An 18221-nucleotide genomic window follows, 5' to 3' on the forward strand; every position below is an offset into this window, starting at 1 on the left:
GTTGCTCACAGACACTGTGGGCTGGCACTAAAAGGGAGCATTTCTGAAAAGATTTCTTAAATGATTGAGATATAAAACAAACCACCTTTATTTAAATGGTGTTATTACATCAAATACAGTAATATATTTATCGTGCTAAAAAAAACAACAAAAAACCCCAAAGCTTTTAAATATTAGATTTGGTCGAATGATGTCAGATGCACTGTGGTTGGTTCGATCTCGCAAGCATTCCTGTGGTTTGTTGGTTTTTTTTTGTTTTTTTTTTTTCTCCAAAGCTTATTAATATTCAATACAGAACCCATTTTAACAATTTTTTTCTATCTCTCTTTTTCTCTCATGATTCCTTTACTGGATAAAGCACGTGTCACAAGTGAGTCTTGAAGGCCTTGCCTCTCGTTTCTGTTCTTTGGTGCCCCAGACTTTGGGACATTTTGTTTTCTATATTTTGATGCATGATGATGGGGGGGTGATGAAGATGTTGCAATAGGGGTCCATTTTAGGTGTGGGGCTACTTGATAAAGCTGTACTCTTGGGGGGTGATGAAGATGTTGCAATAGGGGTCCATTTTAGGTGTGGAGCTACTTGATAAAGCTGTACTCTTGGGGTGTGATGAAGATGTTGCAATAGGGGTCCATTTTAGGTGTGGGGCTACTTGATAAAGCTGTACTCTTGGGGGGTGATGAAGATGTTGCAATAGGGGTCCATTTTAGGTGTGGGGCTACCTGATAAAGCTGTACTCTTGGGGGGTGATGAAGATGTTGCAATAGGGGTCCATTTTAGGCGTGGGGCTACTTGATAAAGCTGTACTCTCATGATATACCCCCAGTGTCAACCAGGCTGAGATACAGACAGATGCATGCAGTGCTGGTCGTGGAATTTTAGCAACACCCCCAAAGACCATGTGTGTGGTCTCAGTCTTCCCATTTGTATTGTATTGTATAACTCTTTTTGTCACAACAGATTTCTCTGTGTGAAATTTCAGGCTGCTCTCCCCAGGGAGAGCGCGTCGCTACACTGAGAGCGCCACCCCTTTTTTTTTCTTTTTTTTTCCCTGCCTGCAGTTTTTTGTTTACCTATCGAAGTAGATTTTTCTACAGAATTTTGCCGGGGACAGCCCTTTTGTTGCCATGGGTTCTTTTACGTATGTTAAGTGCATGCTGCACACGGGATCTCAGTTTATCGTCTCATCTGAATGACTAGCGTCCAGACCACCACTCAAGGTCTAGTGGAGGGGGAGAAAATACTGGCAACTCTGCCAGAAGCAGTGCGCTCAAATTCTCTCGCTTTCTAGGAGGACGCGTTACCTCTAGGCCATCGCTTCACTTGAGCCCATAGCGTACTGGTCTCTGGGTCGGGGCCGGCCACAGGTAAAAAAAAACAACACACCTCTGATGGGGTTTAAACCTGTATCCTCCCAGTCATAAGTCTGCGATGATAAACACTTGGTCAGGACGGCTGGTGATTTCTTTTTCTTCTGCAGTCATGGTGAGCAAGAAGGCGGCAGAATGGTTAAGACGCTCGACGGGCGCAATAGCCAAATGGTTAAAGCGTTGGACTTTCAATCTGAGGGTCCCGGGTTCGAATCACGGTGACGGCGCCTGGTGGGTAAAGGGTGGAGATTTTTATGATCTCCCAGGTCAACATATGTGCAGACCTGCCAGTGCCTGAACCCCCTTCGTGTGTAAATGCACGCAGAGGATCAAATACACACGTTAAAGATCCTGTAATCCATGTCAGCGTTCGGTGGGTTATGGAAACAAAAACATACCCAGCATGCACACCCCCGAAAGCGGAGTATGGCTGCCTACATGGCGGGGTGAAAACGGTCATACACGTAAAAAGCCCACTCGCGTATATACGAGTGAACATGGGAGTTGAAGCCCACGAACACAGAAGAAGAAGGTTAAGACGCTCAGCGGCCAATACAGAGTCTGTGAGGGTGTGGGTTCCCATCCCGCTCTCTCCCTTTCTCCCAAGTTGGACTGGAAAATCAAACTGAGCACCTAGTCATTCAGATAAGACGATAAATCAAGGTCCCATGTGCAGCACGCACTTGGCACACTGAAAAAGAACCCATGGCAACAAAAGTGTTGTCCTCCTGCAAAATGATGTAAAAAGAAATCCACTCTGATAGGTACACACACATACATCAGCATGCACTCAAGGCCTGACTAAGCGTGTTGGGTTATGCTGCTGTCAGGGATCTGCCCAGCAGATGTGGTGTAGCACATATGGATTTGTCTGAACGCAGTCACACCTTCTTGAGACAATGAGAAACTGAAACTGCGTTCATGGGCTGCAGCTCACAGGTTCACTCCTGTGTGCAAGTGGGCTTTCACATGTGTGACCATTTTTACCCAGCCATGTAGGTAGCCATATTCCTTTGTAGGGAGGGTGCATGCTAGGTACGGTCTGGTTTCCATAAACTACTGAATGGTCACATGGATCATGGGATCTTTAACGTGTGCGTTTGAGCTTTTGTATGTGAGTACACATAAAAGGGGGTTCGCTCACACAGACAGAGAGACAGACAGAGAAACACAGACAGACAGACAGACAGGCAGGCATACACACACACACACACACACACACACACACACACTCACACACACACACACACACAGTCCCTACCCCCCCCCCCATCCACACACACGGACTCTACATGGAGGTGCTACACACACACACACACACACACACACACCACACACACACACACGCACACACACACAGAGTCCCTACTCACCCCCATCACACACACACACACACACACACACACACACAGTGTAAAGGCATGTTGATGTGTGTGTGGTCAGAGTGGTGGTGGTAGGGGGGGACGGACTCTACGTGGAGGTTCTCCATGGACTGGTGTTGCGCCGACAGGAGGAGGAGGGGGTGGACTTCAACGACCCTGACGCCACCCTGGTCCCTCCCTCCGTGCGTTTGGGCGTCATTCCTGGTGGTCAGTGTGTGTGTGTGTGTGTGTGTGTGTGTGTGTGTAGTGTGTGTGTGTGTAGTGTGTGTGTGTGTGTGTGTGTAGTGTGTGTGTGTGTAGTGTGTGTGTGTGTGTGTGTGTGTAGTGTGTGTGTGTGTGTAGTGTGTGTGTGTAGTGTGTGTGTGTGTGTGTGTGTGGTGTGTGAGTAGTGTGTGTGTGTAGTGTGTGTGTAGTGTGTGTGTGGTGTGTAGTGTGTGTTTGTAGTGTGTGTGTGTGTGTAGTGTGTGTGTGTGTGTGTGTAGTGTGTAGTGTGTGTGTGTGTGTGTGAGTGTGTGTGTGTGTGTGTGTATATTGTGTGTAGTGTGTACGTGTAGTGTGTGTGTGTGTTTGTGGGTGTGTAGTGTGTGTGTATAGTGTGTGTAGTGTGTTTGTAGTGTGTGTGTAGTGTGTGTGTGTAGTGTGTGTGTGTGTGTGTGCAGTGTGTGTGTGTGTGTGATTTTTCGTTATCTGGGGATGATGAAGTAAGTGGAAGGGCTGACGTCCTCAGCGTGGGCCAGTCTTATTTGCCTGAAGGAGCTGAATGCTTGGAATACTGTGTCATGAACTGTGTTTTGTGGGTTTGTCTTGGTGATTAAAAAAAAAAAAAAAATTTTTTTTTTTAGATGTGACAGTTTTGTGTTAACGCGGTTGAGCATTTGTAAGGTTTGGCAGTCCTGATATGGCCCCGTGCAGTCGGCTGGACAGTAAGCATCTATAAACAACACTAAATCTCTCTCCTTTCACTTTGTCTTCTTCTTCTTCGTTTGTAGGCTGCAACTCCCACAGTCACTTGTGTGTACACAAGTGGGCTTTTATGTGTATGACCGTGTTTACCCCACCATGTAGGCAGCCACACTCCGTTTTCAGGGATATTCGCTTTGTCAAATCCCTGCACCCGGCTCATTCAAGTCTGCCCTTAAAACTTGCCTCTTTCAAAAGACACAGCCCTGCTCCTTCCCCCATGCTTTCGTGTCTACAGTTTCTGTAGCTTTCTGTTGACATGTTTTAAAGTTTGGCATTCTTCCCTCTCAATCAAGAGCTATGCATGTGTGTGAATGACTGGTGTGGGAGCTCTTCGAAGTGTCTCTGCTGAAGAGAAGCGCCATGTGAATTATAACTTTGTTATGCATGTGTGTGAATGACTGGTGTGGGAGCTCTTTGAAGTGTCCCTGCTGAAGAGAAGCGCCATGTGAATTCTAACTTTGTTATGCATGTGTGTGAATGACTGGTGTGGGAGCTCTTTGAAGTGTCTGTGCTGAAGAGAAGCGCCATGTGAATTATAACTTTGTTGTTCTTGTTCTTATTCATCTTGCTGCTGTTAATCTTGTCCTTGGTTTTCCTGCGTTTTTGTTCTTTCTCTTATACTTCCTCCACTTTATCTTCTTTCTGCTTTTTTTTCTTCTTAACTCTCTCCATATGAACAGCGAAAGAGACGACGTTAACAGCGTTTCCCCCCAATTACCATCATCAAAATATTGCAAGCGGAAGGCTCTTATACTGAAGACGTGAATGTTGACAAAGAATACCACAATTCTGACGACAGAAGCTAAAGTTTGGGTCATTCAGACACCCACTGGACATCCGAGGGGTCTGTGTAGAGGAGAAGAGAGGACTGGCCGTACTGAGTGAGTTAAACCATAGTCCTAGTTTGTTTGTTTTTGACCTGAAGGAAAGAAAAGCTCAGCTCATTGAAGTCATGGCCTTAAAAAACTGACCTCTTTGAAATGATAACACACAGAGACAAACAGTTCCTCTGGCTTCAGCACACACACAGAGACAAAAACCAGCCAGAAAAACACCAGTGCTGATGGGGAAAATACCTGTTTTTTCAGGAACTGGAAATGGAGCCAGCAAGCTGTTCAACGGAGTTATTGATGTAGACACCGCTACTCTGAATATCATCCGAGGTAAGTTTTTAAAAATATTTTTGTTTATTTGTTTTGTTGGGTTTTTTTTGGTTTTTTTTTTGTGTGTGTGTGTGTGTTCATGGGTTGCAACTCGTTCCACATTCATTCATATATACAAGTGAGTTTTTAAGTGTATGACTGTTTTTACCCTGCCATGTAGGCAGCCATTCTCCATTTTCGTCCAGCACTGTAAAATGATGCCTGCCAGAACAGGGGGCAATGCAGAGACATCCAGAAAGGAGGTGATATACCTCAGGGAGGTGCAATGCAGAGACATCCACAAGGGAGGTGATATACCTCAGGGAGGTGCAATGCAGAGACATCCACAAGGGAGGTGATATACCTCAGGGAGGTGCAATGCAGAGACATCCACAAGGGAGGTGATATACCTCAGGGAGGTGCAATGCAGAGACGTCCAGAAAGGAGGTGATATACCTCAGGGAGGTGCAATGCAGAGACATCCAGAAAGGAGGTGATATACCTCAGAGAGGTGCAATGCAGAGACATCCACAAGGGAGGTGATATACCTCAGGGAGGTGCAATATAGAGACATCTACAAGGGAGGTGATATACCTCAGGGAGGTGCAATGCAGAGACATCCAGAAAGGTGATATACCTCAGGGAGGTGCAATGCAGAGACGTCCAGAAAGGAGGTGATATACCTTAGGGAGGTGCAATGCAGAGACGTCCAGAAAGGAGGTGATATACCTCAGGGAGGTGCAATGCAGAGACGTCCAGAAAGGAGGTGATATACCTCAGGGAGGTAACTAGCAACAGCTACTTTCATTTTCTCCCCGTGGTCAGAGTAGATGTTTGCACAGGGCAGGAATCAGACCCATGCTGGAGTCTGCACCGGTGGGTCACAGCAAGTATGTTAAACATCAATTTAGGGGAAAATAAATCTAAAAGATGAGTGGAAAAAAAAAAATCAATCAGCAAGAAAACCATGAAGAAGGCTGCCCACTTGAACGTTATTCTGTACAAAGGAAAGATGATTCCAATACTGTGTTATTTTTGAAAGAGAAATTGTTGACATGTTTGTTGATAAAAACAACAACAACAACAACAACGTGACCTTAAAAACAAGAGATGAATGAACTCCTTTTCTGATGAAGTTTTCCTTCACGCTGTGACAGAATCAGTCGGGCACTGGACCTCTGATGTCGTGTTCACCAGTCAAGACACTCTGCAGCCCTGTTTCAGCACTGGTGTTGTCAGATGGCTGCAACAGCTCAGTGGTTCAAGCGTTGGACTTTTAATCTGAGGGTCCCAGGTTCGATCCTGCTCACAGCACCTGGTGGGTATAAGGGTGGGGATTTTTTTCCAGTCTCCCAGGTCAACAGACGTGCAGACCTGCCGGTGCCAGAACCCTCTTTCGTGTGTATACACATGCAGAAGATCAACTAGTCACTTTAAAGATCCTGTAATACATGTCAGTATTCAAGGGGTTATGGAAACAAGAATATACCTAGCATGCACCCTCCTGAACACAGAGTTTGGCTGCCTACATGGCAGGGGTAAAAACCATGATACACCTAAAAGCCCCGCTCATGTTTACTAGTGAATGTGGGAGTGGCAGCCCACTAACAAAGCAGGAGAAGAAGACAAAGGAGCGTGGTGTTGAGTCTTTTGGGAAAGGGCAGTTTGTTCTGATTTTCCTCACTCCTGGGACAGCTGGAGTTGTGGGTGGGGGCGGCTAAAAAGAGTGGAAAGCAGAGGACTGTGCTGTGCTGTCCGGCGCCAAGTCCAAGGAGGCACAGCAGCCACAAACTCACCACCCTGATAGCCATAAAAGGCTGTGGGGACTCGTAACCATCTTTTTTTTTTTTTTCCAACCACATTTGCATTGGTGCCATTGAGGGTCAAGGACTTGTGTCCATTGCAGGGGAAATGGACTGGTGCAACATGTTTGCCATCCACGAGGCGCAGAAGCTGGCCCATTATTGCGGACTCTTCTACGCCAGCGGCATTTTCTCCTCCCTCATGAAACGCTCAGAGGAGCTGCGATGGATGAAGAGAGCGCGATACGCCTGTGAGTGTTCTTTGTGTGTGTGTGTGGAGGAGGGGGGGGGGGGGAAGCAATATGGGTAGGGGGGTTTTGCTGTATTTTGGGGCTTTTTGTGGTGGTGGCTATTTTTATTATCGCTGTTATAATTATTGTTATTACTATTATTATCATCATCATTATTATTATTATCATCATTATCCTTATTAATATCATCATAATTGTTATCATCATCATTATTATTAAACCATGATCAGTGTTTTCATGTGTTGCTAACACAGCTGAAGTTATTAGTTGTTTTTCCTGTTTCTTTCTTTCTCTTGTCCGTCTGTGTGAAATATGCCCTCCATACATCCCCCAAAAGGCAGGGAGGGAAAGGGAAAGCTTGAATCCTGGATCTTTATTTGTTGACTGGTCAGTGTCAGCTTGTTGACTGAACAATGATGACTTGTTGACTGGTCAGTGTCAGCTTGTTGACTGAACAATGATGATTTGTTGACTGGTCAGTGTCAGCTTGTTGACTGAACAATGATGATATGTTGACTGGTCAGTGTCAGCTTGTTGACTGAACAATGATGATTTGTTGACTGGTCAGTGTCAGCTTGTTGACTGAACAATGATGATTTGTTGACTGGTCAGTGTCAGCTTGTTGACTGAACAATGATGACTTGTTGACTGGTCAGTGTCAGCTTGTTGACTGAACAATGATGATTTGTTGACTGGTCAGTGTCAGCTTGTTGACTGAACAATGATGATTTGTTGACTGGTCAGTGTCAGCTTGTTGACTGAACAATGATGATTTGTTGACTGGTCAGTGTCAGCTTGTTGACTGAACAATGATGATTTGTTGACTGGTCAGTGTCGGCTTGTTGACTGAACAATGATGATTTGTTGACTGGTCAGTGTCAGCTTGTTGACTGAACAATGATGACTTGTTGACTGGTCAGTGTCAGCTTGTTGACTGAACAATGATGATTTGTTGACTGGTCAGTGTCAGCTTGTTGACTGAACAATGATGATTTGTACTGGTCAGTGTCAGCTTGTTGTCTGAACAATGATGATTTGTTGACTGGTCAGTGTCAGCTTGTTGACTGAACAATGATGATTTGTACTGGTCAGTGTCAGCTTGTTGACTGAACAATGATGATTTGTTGACTGGTCAGTGTCAGCTTGTTGACTGAACAATGATGATTTGTTGACTGGTCAGTGTCAGCTTGTTGACTGAACAATGATGACTTGTTGACTGGTCAGTGTCAGCTTGTTGACTGAACAATGATGATTTGTTGACTGGTCAGTGTCAGCTTGTTGACTGAACAATGATGATTTGTACTGGTCAGTGTCAGCTTGTTGACTGAACAATGATGATTTGTACTGGTCAGTGTCAGCTTGTTGACTGGTCAGTGTCAGCTTGTTGACTGGTCAGTGTCAGCTTGTTGACTGAACAATGATGATTTGTACTGGTCAGTGTCAGCTTGTTGACTGGTCAGTGTCAGCTTGTTGACTGAACAATGATGATTTGCAGATATTATGCTGCCCCTTGCCTTTAAGAAAAGCAAAGTGATGGAGTTTGATATGGAAGTTCTGAAGAATGAGCCAGACCCAAGCAATGAGTAAGATACATGCGTCCATGAGTCTGTCTGTCCGTCTGTCTGCTCCATTCTGTCTGTTCTTTCTGTGTGAGTGTGTGTGTGTGTGTGTATGTGTGTGTGTGTGTGTGTGTGTGTGTGTGCATGAGTGTGTGTGTGTGTGTGTATGTGCATGAGGGGGGGTGTGTGTGTGTGTGATCTATGTTTACATCCATGTAAGAGTGCAAAAGATAGCAATGTCTCATCTACAAATTTGTGCTCTTCACCACCAAAAAACTGAAGAACAAATTACGCAGCCTTTTGTTCTGTAGCATCGCACACTAATGACTATTTCTACATTCCCAGATTATGGAGTGTTGGTCTGGAGGTAACGCGTCTGCCTAGAAAGCGGGAGATTCTGAGGACATTGGTTGGAATCTTGGCACAGTCGCCAGAATTTTCTCCCCCCCCCGCCCCCCCACTAGACCTTGAGTGGTGGTGTGGTCGCTAGTCATTTGGATGAGATTATCAGCTGACAGGCACAATAGCCAAGCGGTTAAAGCATTGGACTTTCAATTTGAGGGTTCCGGGCTCGAATCTCAGTAACGGCTCCTGGTAGGTAAAGGGTGGAGATTTTTACCGATCTCCCAAGTCAGCATATGTGCAGACGTGCTTGTGCCTGAGTGCCGTTCGTGTGTATACGCAAGCAGAAGATCAAATTCACACGTTAAAGATCCTATAATCCATGTCAGCATTCAGTGGGTTATGGCAACAAGAACATACCCAGCATGCACACCCCTGAAATCGGAGTATGGCTGCCTACAATCACAGGTTAAAAACAGTTGTATACGTCAAAGCCCACTTGTGTACATACGAGTGAACGTGGGAGTTGCAGCCCACGAACAGAGAAGAAGAAGAAATGTTTTGTCTGTCGTCCCATTGGTCCCATGATTCTTTGTTTGTTTCTTTTGATGCTGTTTTGTCAGTGTCACAGAGTGTCAGACTTTTTTTTTCTTTTTTTTCCCCTTTTTTCCCCCTTGAAAACAAGGTTATATTCTTCCTGTTTTCTTACATGAATCATGATTGCAGTTTCCCAGGTGTCAAAATTCAATGTGCTGTAATCAGAAAGATATATACATATCATCAATAAACATGTTTTCTGGTCCAAGAAAGGAAAAAAAAGCAACAAAAAAACCAAGAGCAATTGGAAATGTGCAAGGTTGATAAAAAAGAAAAAGAAAAAAGGGAAGAACATTAAATACGGTGACAGTTATGTCTGGGTGATGTTCAGCAAATATAGACATACCAGAGTCATGCATGTGTGTGAAAGGTTGGTGTGAAAACGCTTTGAATTGTTTCAGCACAAGATTCAGCTCCACAAAATACAATAGTAGTAGTAGTAGTTGTAGAAGAAGGAGGAGGAGCAGCAGCAGCAGTAGTAGTAGTAGTAGAAGTAGTTGTAGTTGTATTGTTGTTATCCTCATTCTTTTCATCATCATCATTTAAATCATCACTGATGCCGTTGTTATTATTACTATCATCATTATTATTGTCGTTGCTACTGCTGCTGCTGCTGCTGCTGCTGTTGTTGTTGTTGGTGGTGGTGGTGGTAGTATCATTATTATTGTTGTTGTTGTTGTTGTTATTACAATTGTGTTGTTGTTATTGTTATTATGATTATTATTATCATCATTAAAGTGCAAGTTTGGGAATGTGTTGACACACGTGACCACCATCAGCAGCGCTGAAGCGGCGTGACCTGAGTGAGACTGAGAGAGATTCCTTTTAATTTATTGGTGATTTATTTTTTCAGAGGAGAGGCAGCTGGTGCTGAAGCAGCATCATCATCAGCATCATCATCAGCATCATCAGGTTGGCTCCCAAATGACAGACAAAGAGTAAAGACTGGTATCTCTGTCTGTTTTTGCTGCTGTGTGCACTTGTCAAATGATCGGTATAAGGACTGGCCCGGCGCTTCCGGTTTTTTTTTTTTTTAAGGAAGTGTCTGGGTTTGTCCCAATGTTCCTTTTGTTTCCCTGTGTGCTAGCTGAATCGGTAGTGTGAGCAGCAGTGACTTGAAGTTGTGTACCTTGTGTGTGGAGAGAGTTGCCACTCTTTGCTGTTTGATCTCCTGGCCTCATTGTTGATTAAACGCACACACACACACAGACACTGATACAGACACACACACACACACACACACATATACAAACACACTCATATACAAACACACACACACACACACACACACGGATACAGACACACACACACATACACACACACACACACACACACACACAGATACAGACACACACACACATAGACACACACACATAGACACAGATACAGACACACATACACACACACACACAGACATGGATACACACACACATACACTCACACACACACTGACACGGATACACACACACATACACACACACACACACACACATACACACACACACACACACACACACACATACACACACACACACACACACACACACAGAGACCAGAGTTGTGCATACAAATAGACAGCACACACACACACACACACACACACACAACACAACACAACACAACACAACACACACACTCTCTCTCTCTCTCTTTCTCTCTCTCTGTCTCTCTCTTTCTCTCACTCAAAACACATAACACACATAATATTTATCAACCCATGGCAGACGATCAGCTTGGTTCGACAAGATTTGATTTTGTGCCTTCACCGACTGGAACTGAGCTCAGCTGGAGTCCTTTGATATCCTCCAGCACCCACCCTCTTTTCAGTGAACCATTTCAGATACCTTGTCACTAGCCGATGTTCTTTTTTTCTGTTCAAATTACGATATCAGATTCTTTGGTCCTCCCTGGAAACAGGTCTTGATTTATTCCAGCTTTCTTGCAGTGTGTCTACAGTGCATACCTGTGAGTGCACCTGACTTGAAGCCTGAATGAATGACACAGGAATCACAGGATGAGCGCCTTAAGGCAGCTGTCAGGTGGCTGTGCCCAGGTAGGCAGTATGGTGTGGTAGCTCTGTTGGCTGTGCCCAGGTAGGCAGTATGGTGTGACAGCTGTCAGGTGGCTGTGCCCAGGTAGGCAGTATGGTGTGACAGCTGTCAGGTGGCTGTGCCCAGGTAGGCAGCATGGTGTGGTAGCTCTGTTGGCTGTGCCCAGGTAGGCAGTATGGTGTGGTAGCTCTGTTGGCTGTGCCCAGGTAGGCAGTATGGTGTGGTAGCTCTGTTGGCTGTGCCCAGGTAGGCAGTATGGTGTGACAGCTGTCAGGTGGCTGTGCCCAGGTAGGCAGTATGGTGTGACAGCTGTCAGGTGGCTGTGCCCAGGTAGGCAGCATGGTGTGGTAGCTGTCAGGTGTCTGTGCCCAGGTAGGCAGTATGGTGTGACAGCTGTCAGGTGGCTGTGCCCAGGTAGGCAGCATGGTGTGGTACCTGTCAGGTGGCTGTGCCCAGGTAGGCAGTATGGTGTGGTAGCTCTGTTGGCTGTGCCCAGGTAGGCAGTATGGTGTGGCAGCTGTCAGGTGGCTGTGCCCAGGTAGGCAGTATGGTGTGGTAGCTGTCAGGTGGCTGTGCCCAGGTAGGCAGCATGGTGTGGTAGCTCTGTTGGCTGTGCCCAGGTAGGCAGTATGGTGTGGTAGCTGTCAGGTGGCTGTGCCCAGGTAGGCAGCATGGTGTGGCAGCTGTCAGGTGGCTGTGCCCAGGTAGGCAGCATGGTGTGGTAGCTGTCAGGTGGCTGTGCCCAGGTAGGCAGCATGGTGTGGTAGCTCTGTTGGCTGTGCCCAGGTAGGCAGTATGGTGTCACAGCTGTCAGGTGGCTGTGCCCAGGTAGGCAGTATGGTGTGACAGCTGTCAGGTGGCTGTGCCCAGGTAGGCAGCATGGTGTGGTAGCTCTGTTGGCTGTGCCCAGGTAGGCAGTATGGTGTGGTAGCTCTGTTGGCTGTGCCCAGGTAGGCAGTATGGTGTGACAGCTGTCAGGTGGCTGTGCCCAGGTAGGCAGTATGGTGTGACAGCTGTCAGGTGGCTGTGCCCAGGTAGGCAGCATGGTGTGACAGCTGTCAGGTGGCTGTGCCCAGGTAGGCAGTATGGTGTGGTAGCTGTCAGGTGGCTGTGCCCAGGTAGGCAGTATGGTGTGGTAGCTGTCAGTTGGCTGTGCCCAGGTAGGCAGTATGGTGTGGTAGCTCTGTTGGCTGTGCCCAGGTAGGCAGTATGGTGTGGTAGGTCTGTTGGCTGTGCCCAGGTAGGCAGTATGGTGTGGTAGCTGTCAGGTGGCTGTGCCCAGGTAGGCAGCATGGTGTGGTAGCTCTGTTCGCTGTGCCCAGGTAGGCAGCATGGTGTGACAGCTGTCAGGTGGCTGTGCCCAGGTAGGCAGTATGGTGTGACAGCTGTCAGGTGGCTGTGCCCAGGTAGGCAGTATGGTGTGACAGCTGTCAGGTGGCTGTGCCCAGGTAGGCAGCATGGTGTGACAGCTGTCAGGTGGCTGTGCCCAGGTAGGCAGTATGGTGTGACAGCTGTCAGGTGGCTGTGCCCAGGTAGGCAGTATGGTGTGACAGCTGTCAGGTGGCTGTGCCCAGGTAGGCAGTATGGTGTGACAGCTGTCAGGTGGCTGTGCCCAGGTAGGCAGCATGGTGTGGTAGCTCTGTTGGCTGTGCCCAGGTAGGCAGTATGGTGTGACAGCTGTCAGGTGGCTGTGCCCAGGTAGGCAGCATGGTGTGACAGCTGTCAGGTGGCTGTGCCCAGGTAGGCAGCATGGTGTGGTAGCTGTCAGGTGGCTGTGCCCAGGTAGGCAGTATGGTGTGGTAGCTCTGTTGGCTGTGCCCAGGTAGGCAGCATGGTGTGACAGCTGTCAGGTGGCTGTGCCCAGGTAGGCAGTATGGTGTGACAGCTGTCAGGTGGCTGTGCCCAGGTAGGCAGCATGGTGTGGTAGCTCTGTTGGCTGTGCCCAGGTAGGCAGTATGGTGTGACAGCTCTCAGGTGGCTGTGCCCAGGTAGGCAGCATGGTGTGACAGCTGTCAGGTGGCTGTGCCCAGTTAGGCAGCATGGTGTGGTAGCTGTCAGGTGGCTGTGCCCAGGTAGGCAGTATGGTGTGGTAGCTCTGTTGGCTGTGCCCAGGTAGGCAGCATGGTGTGACAGCTGTCAGGTGGCTGTGCCCAGGTAGGCAGTATGGTGTGACAGCTGTCAGGTGGCTGTGCCCAGGTAGGCAGCATGGTGTGGTAGCTCTGTTGGCTGTGCCCAGGTAGGCAGCATGGTGTGACAGCTGTCAGTTGGCTGTGCCCAGGTAGGCAGTATGGTGTGACAGCTGTCAGGTGGCTGTGCCCAGGTAGGCAGTATGGTGTGACAGCTGTCAGGTGGCTGTGCCCAGGTAGGCAGTATGGTGTGACAGCTGTCAGGTGGCTGTGCCCAGGTAGGCAGTATGGTGTGACAGCTGTCAGGTGGCTGTGCCCAGGTAGGCAGTATGGTGTGACAGCTGTCAGGTGGCTGTGCCCAGGTAGGCAGCATGGTGTGGTAGCTGTCAGGTGGCTGTGCCCAGGTAGGCAGCATGGTGTGACAGCTGTCAGGTGGCTGTGCCCAGGTAGGCAGCATGGTGTGGTAGCTCTGTTGGCTGTGCCCAGGTAGGCAGCATGGTGTGACAGCTGTCAGGTGGCTGTGCCCAGGTAGGCAGTATGGTGTGACAGCTGTCAGGTGGCTGTGCCCAGGTAGGCAGTATGGTGTGACAGCTGTCAGGTGGCTGTGCCCAGGTAGGCAGCATGGTGTGACAGCTGTCAGGTGGCTGTGCCCAGGTAGGCAGTATGGTGTGGTAGCTCTGTTGGCTGTGCCCAGGTAGGCAGTATGGTGTGACAGCTGTCAGGTGGCTGTGCCCAGGTAGGCAGTATGGTGTGACAGCTGTCAGGTGGCTGTGCCCAGGTAGGCAGCATGGTGTGGTAGCTCTGTTGGCTGTGCCCAGGTAGGCAGCATGGTGTGACAGCTGTCAGTTGGCTGTGCCCAGGTAGGCAGTATGGTGTGACAGCTGTCAGATGGCTGTGCCCAGGTAGGCAGTATGGTGTGACAGCTGTCAGTTGGCTGTGCCCAGGTAGGCAGCATGGTGTGACAGCTGTCAGGTGGCTGTGCCCAGGTAGGCAGCATGGTGTGACAGCTGTCAGTTGGCTGTGCCCAGGTAGGCAGTATGGTGTGGTAGCTCTGTTGGCTGTGCCCAGGTAGGCAGTATGGTGTGACAGCTGTCAGGTGGCTGTGCCCAGGTAGGCAGTATGGTGTGACAGCTGTCAGGTGGCTGTGCCCAGGTAGGCAGTATGGTGTGGTAGCTGTCAGGTGGCTGTGCCCAGGTAGGCAGCATGGTGTGACAGCTGTCAGGTGGCTGTGCCCAGGTAGGCAGCATGGTGTGACAGCTGTCAGGTGGCTGTGCCCAGGTTGGCAGCATGGTGTGGTAGCTGTCAGGTGGCTGTGCCCAGGTAGGCAGTATGGTGTGGTAGCTCTGTTGGCTGTGCCCAGGTAGGCAGCATGGTGTGACAGCTGTCAGTTGGCTGTGCCCAGGTAGGCAGTATGGTGTGACAGCTGTCAGGTGGCTGTGCCCAGGTAGGCAGTATGGTGTGACAGCTGTCAGGTGGCTGTGCCCAGGTAGGCAGTATGGTGTGGTAGCTGTCAGGTGGCTGTGCCCAGGTAGGCAGTATGGTGTGGTAGCTCTGTTGGCTGTGCCCAGGTAGGCAGTATGGTGTGGTAGCTGTCAGGTGGCTGTGCCCAGGTAGGCAGTATGGTGTGACAGCTGTCAGGTGGCTGTGCCCAGGTAGGCAGTATGGTGTGGTAGCTGTCAGTTGGCTGTGCCCAGGTAGGCAGTATGGTGTGACAGCTGTCAGGTGGCTGTGCCCAGGTAGGCAGTATGGTGTGGTAGCTCTGTTGGCTGTGCCCAGGTAGGCAGCATGGTGTGACAGCTGTCAGGTGGCTGTGCCCAGGTAGGCAGCATGGTGTGGTAGCTGTCAGGTGGCTGTGCCCAGGTAGGCAGTATGGTGTGACAGCTGTCAGGTGGCTGTGCCCAGGTAGGCAGTATGGTGTGGTAGCTCTGTTGGCTGTGCCCAGGTAGGCAGCATGGTGTGACAGCTGTCAGGTGGCTGTGCCCAGGTAGGCAGTATGGTGTGACAGCTGTCAGGTGGCTGTGCCCAGGTAGGCAGTATGGTGTGGTAGCTCTGTTGGCTGTGCCCAGGTAGGCAGCATGGTGTGACAGCTGTCAGGTGGCTGTGCCCAGGTAGGCAGCATGGTGTGACAGCTGTCAGGTGGCTGTGCCCAGGTAGGCAGCATGGTGTGACAGCTGTCAGGTGGCTGTGCCCAGGTAGGCAGCATGGTGTGACAGCTGTCAGGTGGCTGTGCCCAGGTAGGCAGTATGGTGTGACAGCTGTCAGGTGGCTGTGCCCAGGTAGGCAGTATGGTGTGACAGCTGTCAGGTGGCTGTGCCCAGGTAGGCAGCATGGTGTGGTAGCTGTCAGGTGGCTGTGCCCAGGTAGGCAGTATGGTGTGACAGCTGTCAGGTGGCTGTGCCCAGGTAGGCAGTATGGTGTGACAGCTGTCAGGTGGCTGTGCCCAGGTAGGCAGTATGGTGTGGTAGCTGTCAGGTGGCTGTGCCCAGGTAGGCAGTATGGTGTGGTAGCTGTCAGGTGGCTGTGCCCAGGTAGGCAGTATGGTGTGGTAGCTGTCAGGTGGCTGTGCCCAGGTAGGCAGTATGGTGTGGTAGCTGTCAGGTGGCTGTGCCCAGGTAGGCAGTATGGTGTGGTAGCTGTCAGGTGGCTGTGCCCAGGTAGGCAGTATGGTGTGACAGCTGTCAGGTGGCTGTGCCCAGGTAGGCAGTATGGTGTGACAGCTGTCAGGTGGCTGTGCCCAGGTAGGCAGCATGGTGTGGTAGCTGTCAGGTGGCTGTGCCCAGGTAGGCAGTATGGTGTGACAGCTGTCAGGTGGCTGTGCCCAGGTAGGCAGTATGGTGTGGTAGCTGTCAGGTGGCTGTGCCCAGGTAGGCAGTATGGTGTGGTAGCTGTCAGGTGGCTGTGCCCAGGTAGGCAGTATGGTGTGACAGCTGTCAGGTGGCTGTGCCCAGGTAGGCAGCATGGTGTGGTAGCTGTCAGGTGGCTGTGCCCAGGTAGGCAGTATGGTGTGACAGCTGTCAGGTGGCTGTGCCCAGGTAGGCAGCATGGTGTGGTAGCTCTGTTGGCTGTGCCCAGGTAGGCAGTATGGTGTGGTAGCTGTCAGGTGGCTGTGCCCAGGTAGGCAGTATGGTGTGGTAGCTGTCAGGTGGCTGTGCCCAGGTAGGCAGTATGGTGTGACAGCTGTCAGGTGGCTGTGCCCAGGTAGGCAGCATGGTGTGGTAGCTCTGTTGGCTGTGCCCAGGTAGGCAGCATGGTGTGACAGCTGTCAGGTGGCTGTGCCCAGGTAGGCAGTATGGTGTGGTAGCTGTCAGGTGGCTGTGCCCAGGTAGGCAGTATGGTGTGACAGCTGTCAGGTGGCTGTGCCCAGGTAGGCAGTATGGTGTGGTAGCTGTCAGGTGGCTGTGCCCAGGTAGGCAGTATGGTGTGACAGTTGTCAGGTGGCTGTGCCCAGGTAGGCAGTATGGTGTGACAGCTGTCAGGTGGCTGTGCCCAGGTAGGCAGTATGGTGTGGTAGCTGTCAGGTGGCTGTGCCCAGGTAGGCAGCATGGTGTGACAGCTGTCAGGTGGCTGTGCCCAGGTAGGCAGTATGGTGTGGTAGCTGTCAGGTGGCTGTGCCCAGGTAGGCAGTATGGTGTGACAGCTGTCAGGTGGCTGTGCCCAGGTAGGCAGCATGGTGTGACAGCTGTCAGGTGGCTGTGCCCAGGTAGGCAGTATGGTGTGGTAGCTCTGTTGGCTGTGCCCAGGTAGGCAGCATGGTGTGGTAGCTCTGTTGGCTGTGCCCAGGTAGGCAGCATGGTGTGGTAGCTGTCAGGTGGCTGTGCCCAGGTAGGCAGTATGGTGTGACAGCTGTCAGGTGGCTGTGCCCAGGTAGGCAGTATGGTGTGACAGCTGTCAGGTGGCTGTGCCCAGGTAGGCAGTATGGTGTGGTAGCTGTCAGGTGGCTGTGCCCAGGTAGGCAGTATGGTGTGGTAGCTGTCAGGTGGCTGTGCCCAGGTAGGCAGTATGGTGTGGTAGCTGTCAGGTGGCTGTGCCCAGGTAGGCAGTATGGTGTGGTAGCTGTCAGGTGGCTGTGCCCAGGTAGGCAGTATGGTGTGGTAGCTGTCAGGTGGCTGTGCCCAGGTAGGCAGTATGGTGTGACAGCTGTCAGGTGGCTGTGCCCAGGTAGGCAGTATGGTGTGACAGCTGTCAGGTGGCTGTGCCCAGGTAGGCAGCATGGTGTGGTAGCTGTCAGGTGGCTGTGCCCAGGTAGGCAGTATGGTGTGACAGCTGTCAGGTGGCTGTGCCCAGGTAGGCAGCATGGTGTGGTAGCTGTCAGGTGGCTGTGCCCAGGTAGGCAGCATGGTGTGGTAGCTCTGTTGGCTGTGCCCAGGTAGGCAGTATGGTGTGGTAGCTGTCAGGTGGCTGTGCCCAGGTAGGCAGTATGGTGTGGTAGCTGTCAGGTGGCTGTGCCCAGGTAGGCAGTATGGTGTGACAGCTGTCAGGTGGCTGTGCCCAGGTAGGCAGTATGGTGTGGTAGCTGTCAGGTGGCTGTGCCCAGGTAGGCAGCATGGTGTGACAGCTGTCAGGTGGCTGTGCCCAGGTAGGCAGTATGGTGTGGTAGCTGTCAGGTGGCTGTGCCCAGGTAGGCAGTATGGTGTGA

The 18221-nt window shown here is 50.3% G+C and overlaps 1 protein-coding gene across 1 annotated transcript in view; it reads left to right on the plus strand.

Moving 5' to 3' along the window:
- The window catches only part of LOC143280675 (ceramide kinase-like protein), a 39834-nt gene that overhangs the window by 11745 nt on the left and 9868 nt on the right, over positions 1–18221 (plus strand). The window contains exons 6-10 of the mRNA XM_076585411.1: positions 2814–2959; positions 4804–4878; positions 6764–6910; positions 8406–8493; positions 10262–10320. Of these exons, the coding sequence (XP_076441526.1) occupies positions 2814–2959; positions 4804–4878; positions 6764–6910; positions 8406–8493; positions 10262–10320 (515 nt within the window). The remainder of the gene's footprint in view (positions 1–2813; positions 2960–4803; positions 4879–6763; positions 6911–8405; positions 8494–10261; positions 10321–18221) is intronic.

The sequence above is a fragment of the Babylonia areolata genome, chromosome 3 (genome assembly GCF_041734735.1).
Source record: "Babylonia areolata isolate BAREFJ2019XMU chromosome 3, ASM4173473v1, whole genome shotgun sequence".
Classification (NCBI taxonomy): domain Eukaryota; kingdom Metazoa; phylum Mollusca; class Gastropoda; order Neogastropoda; family Buccinidae; genus Babylonia; species Babylonia areolata.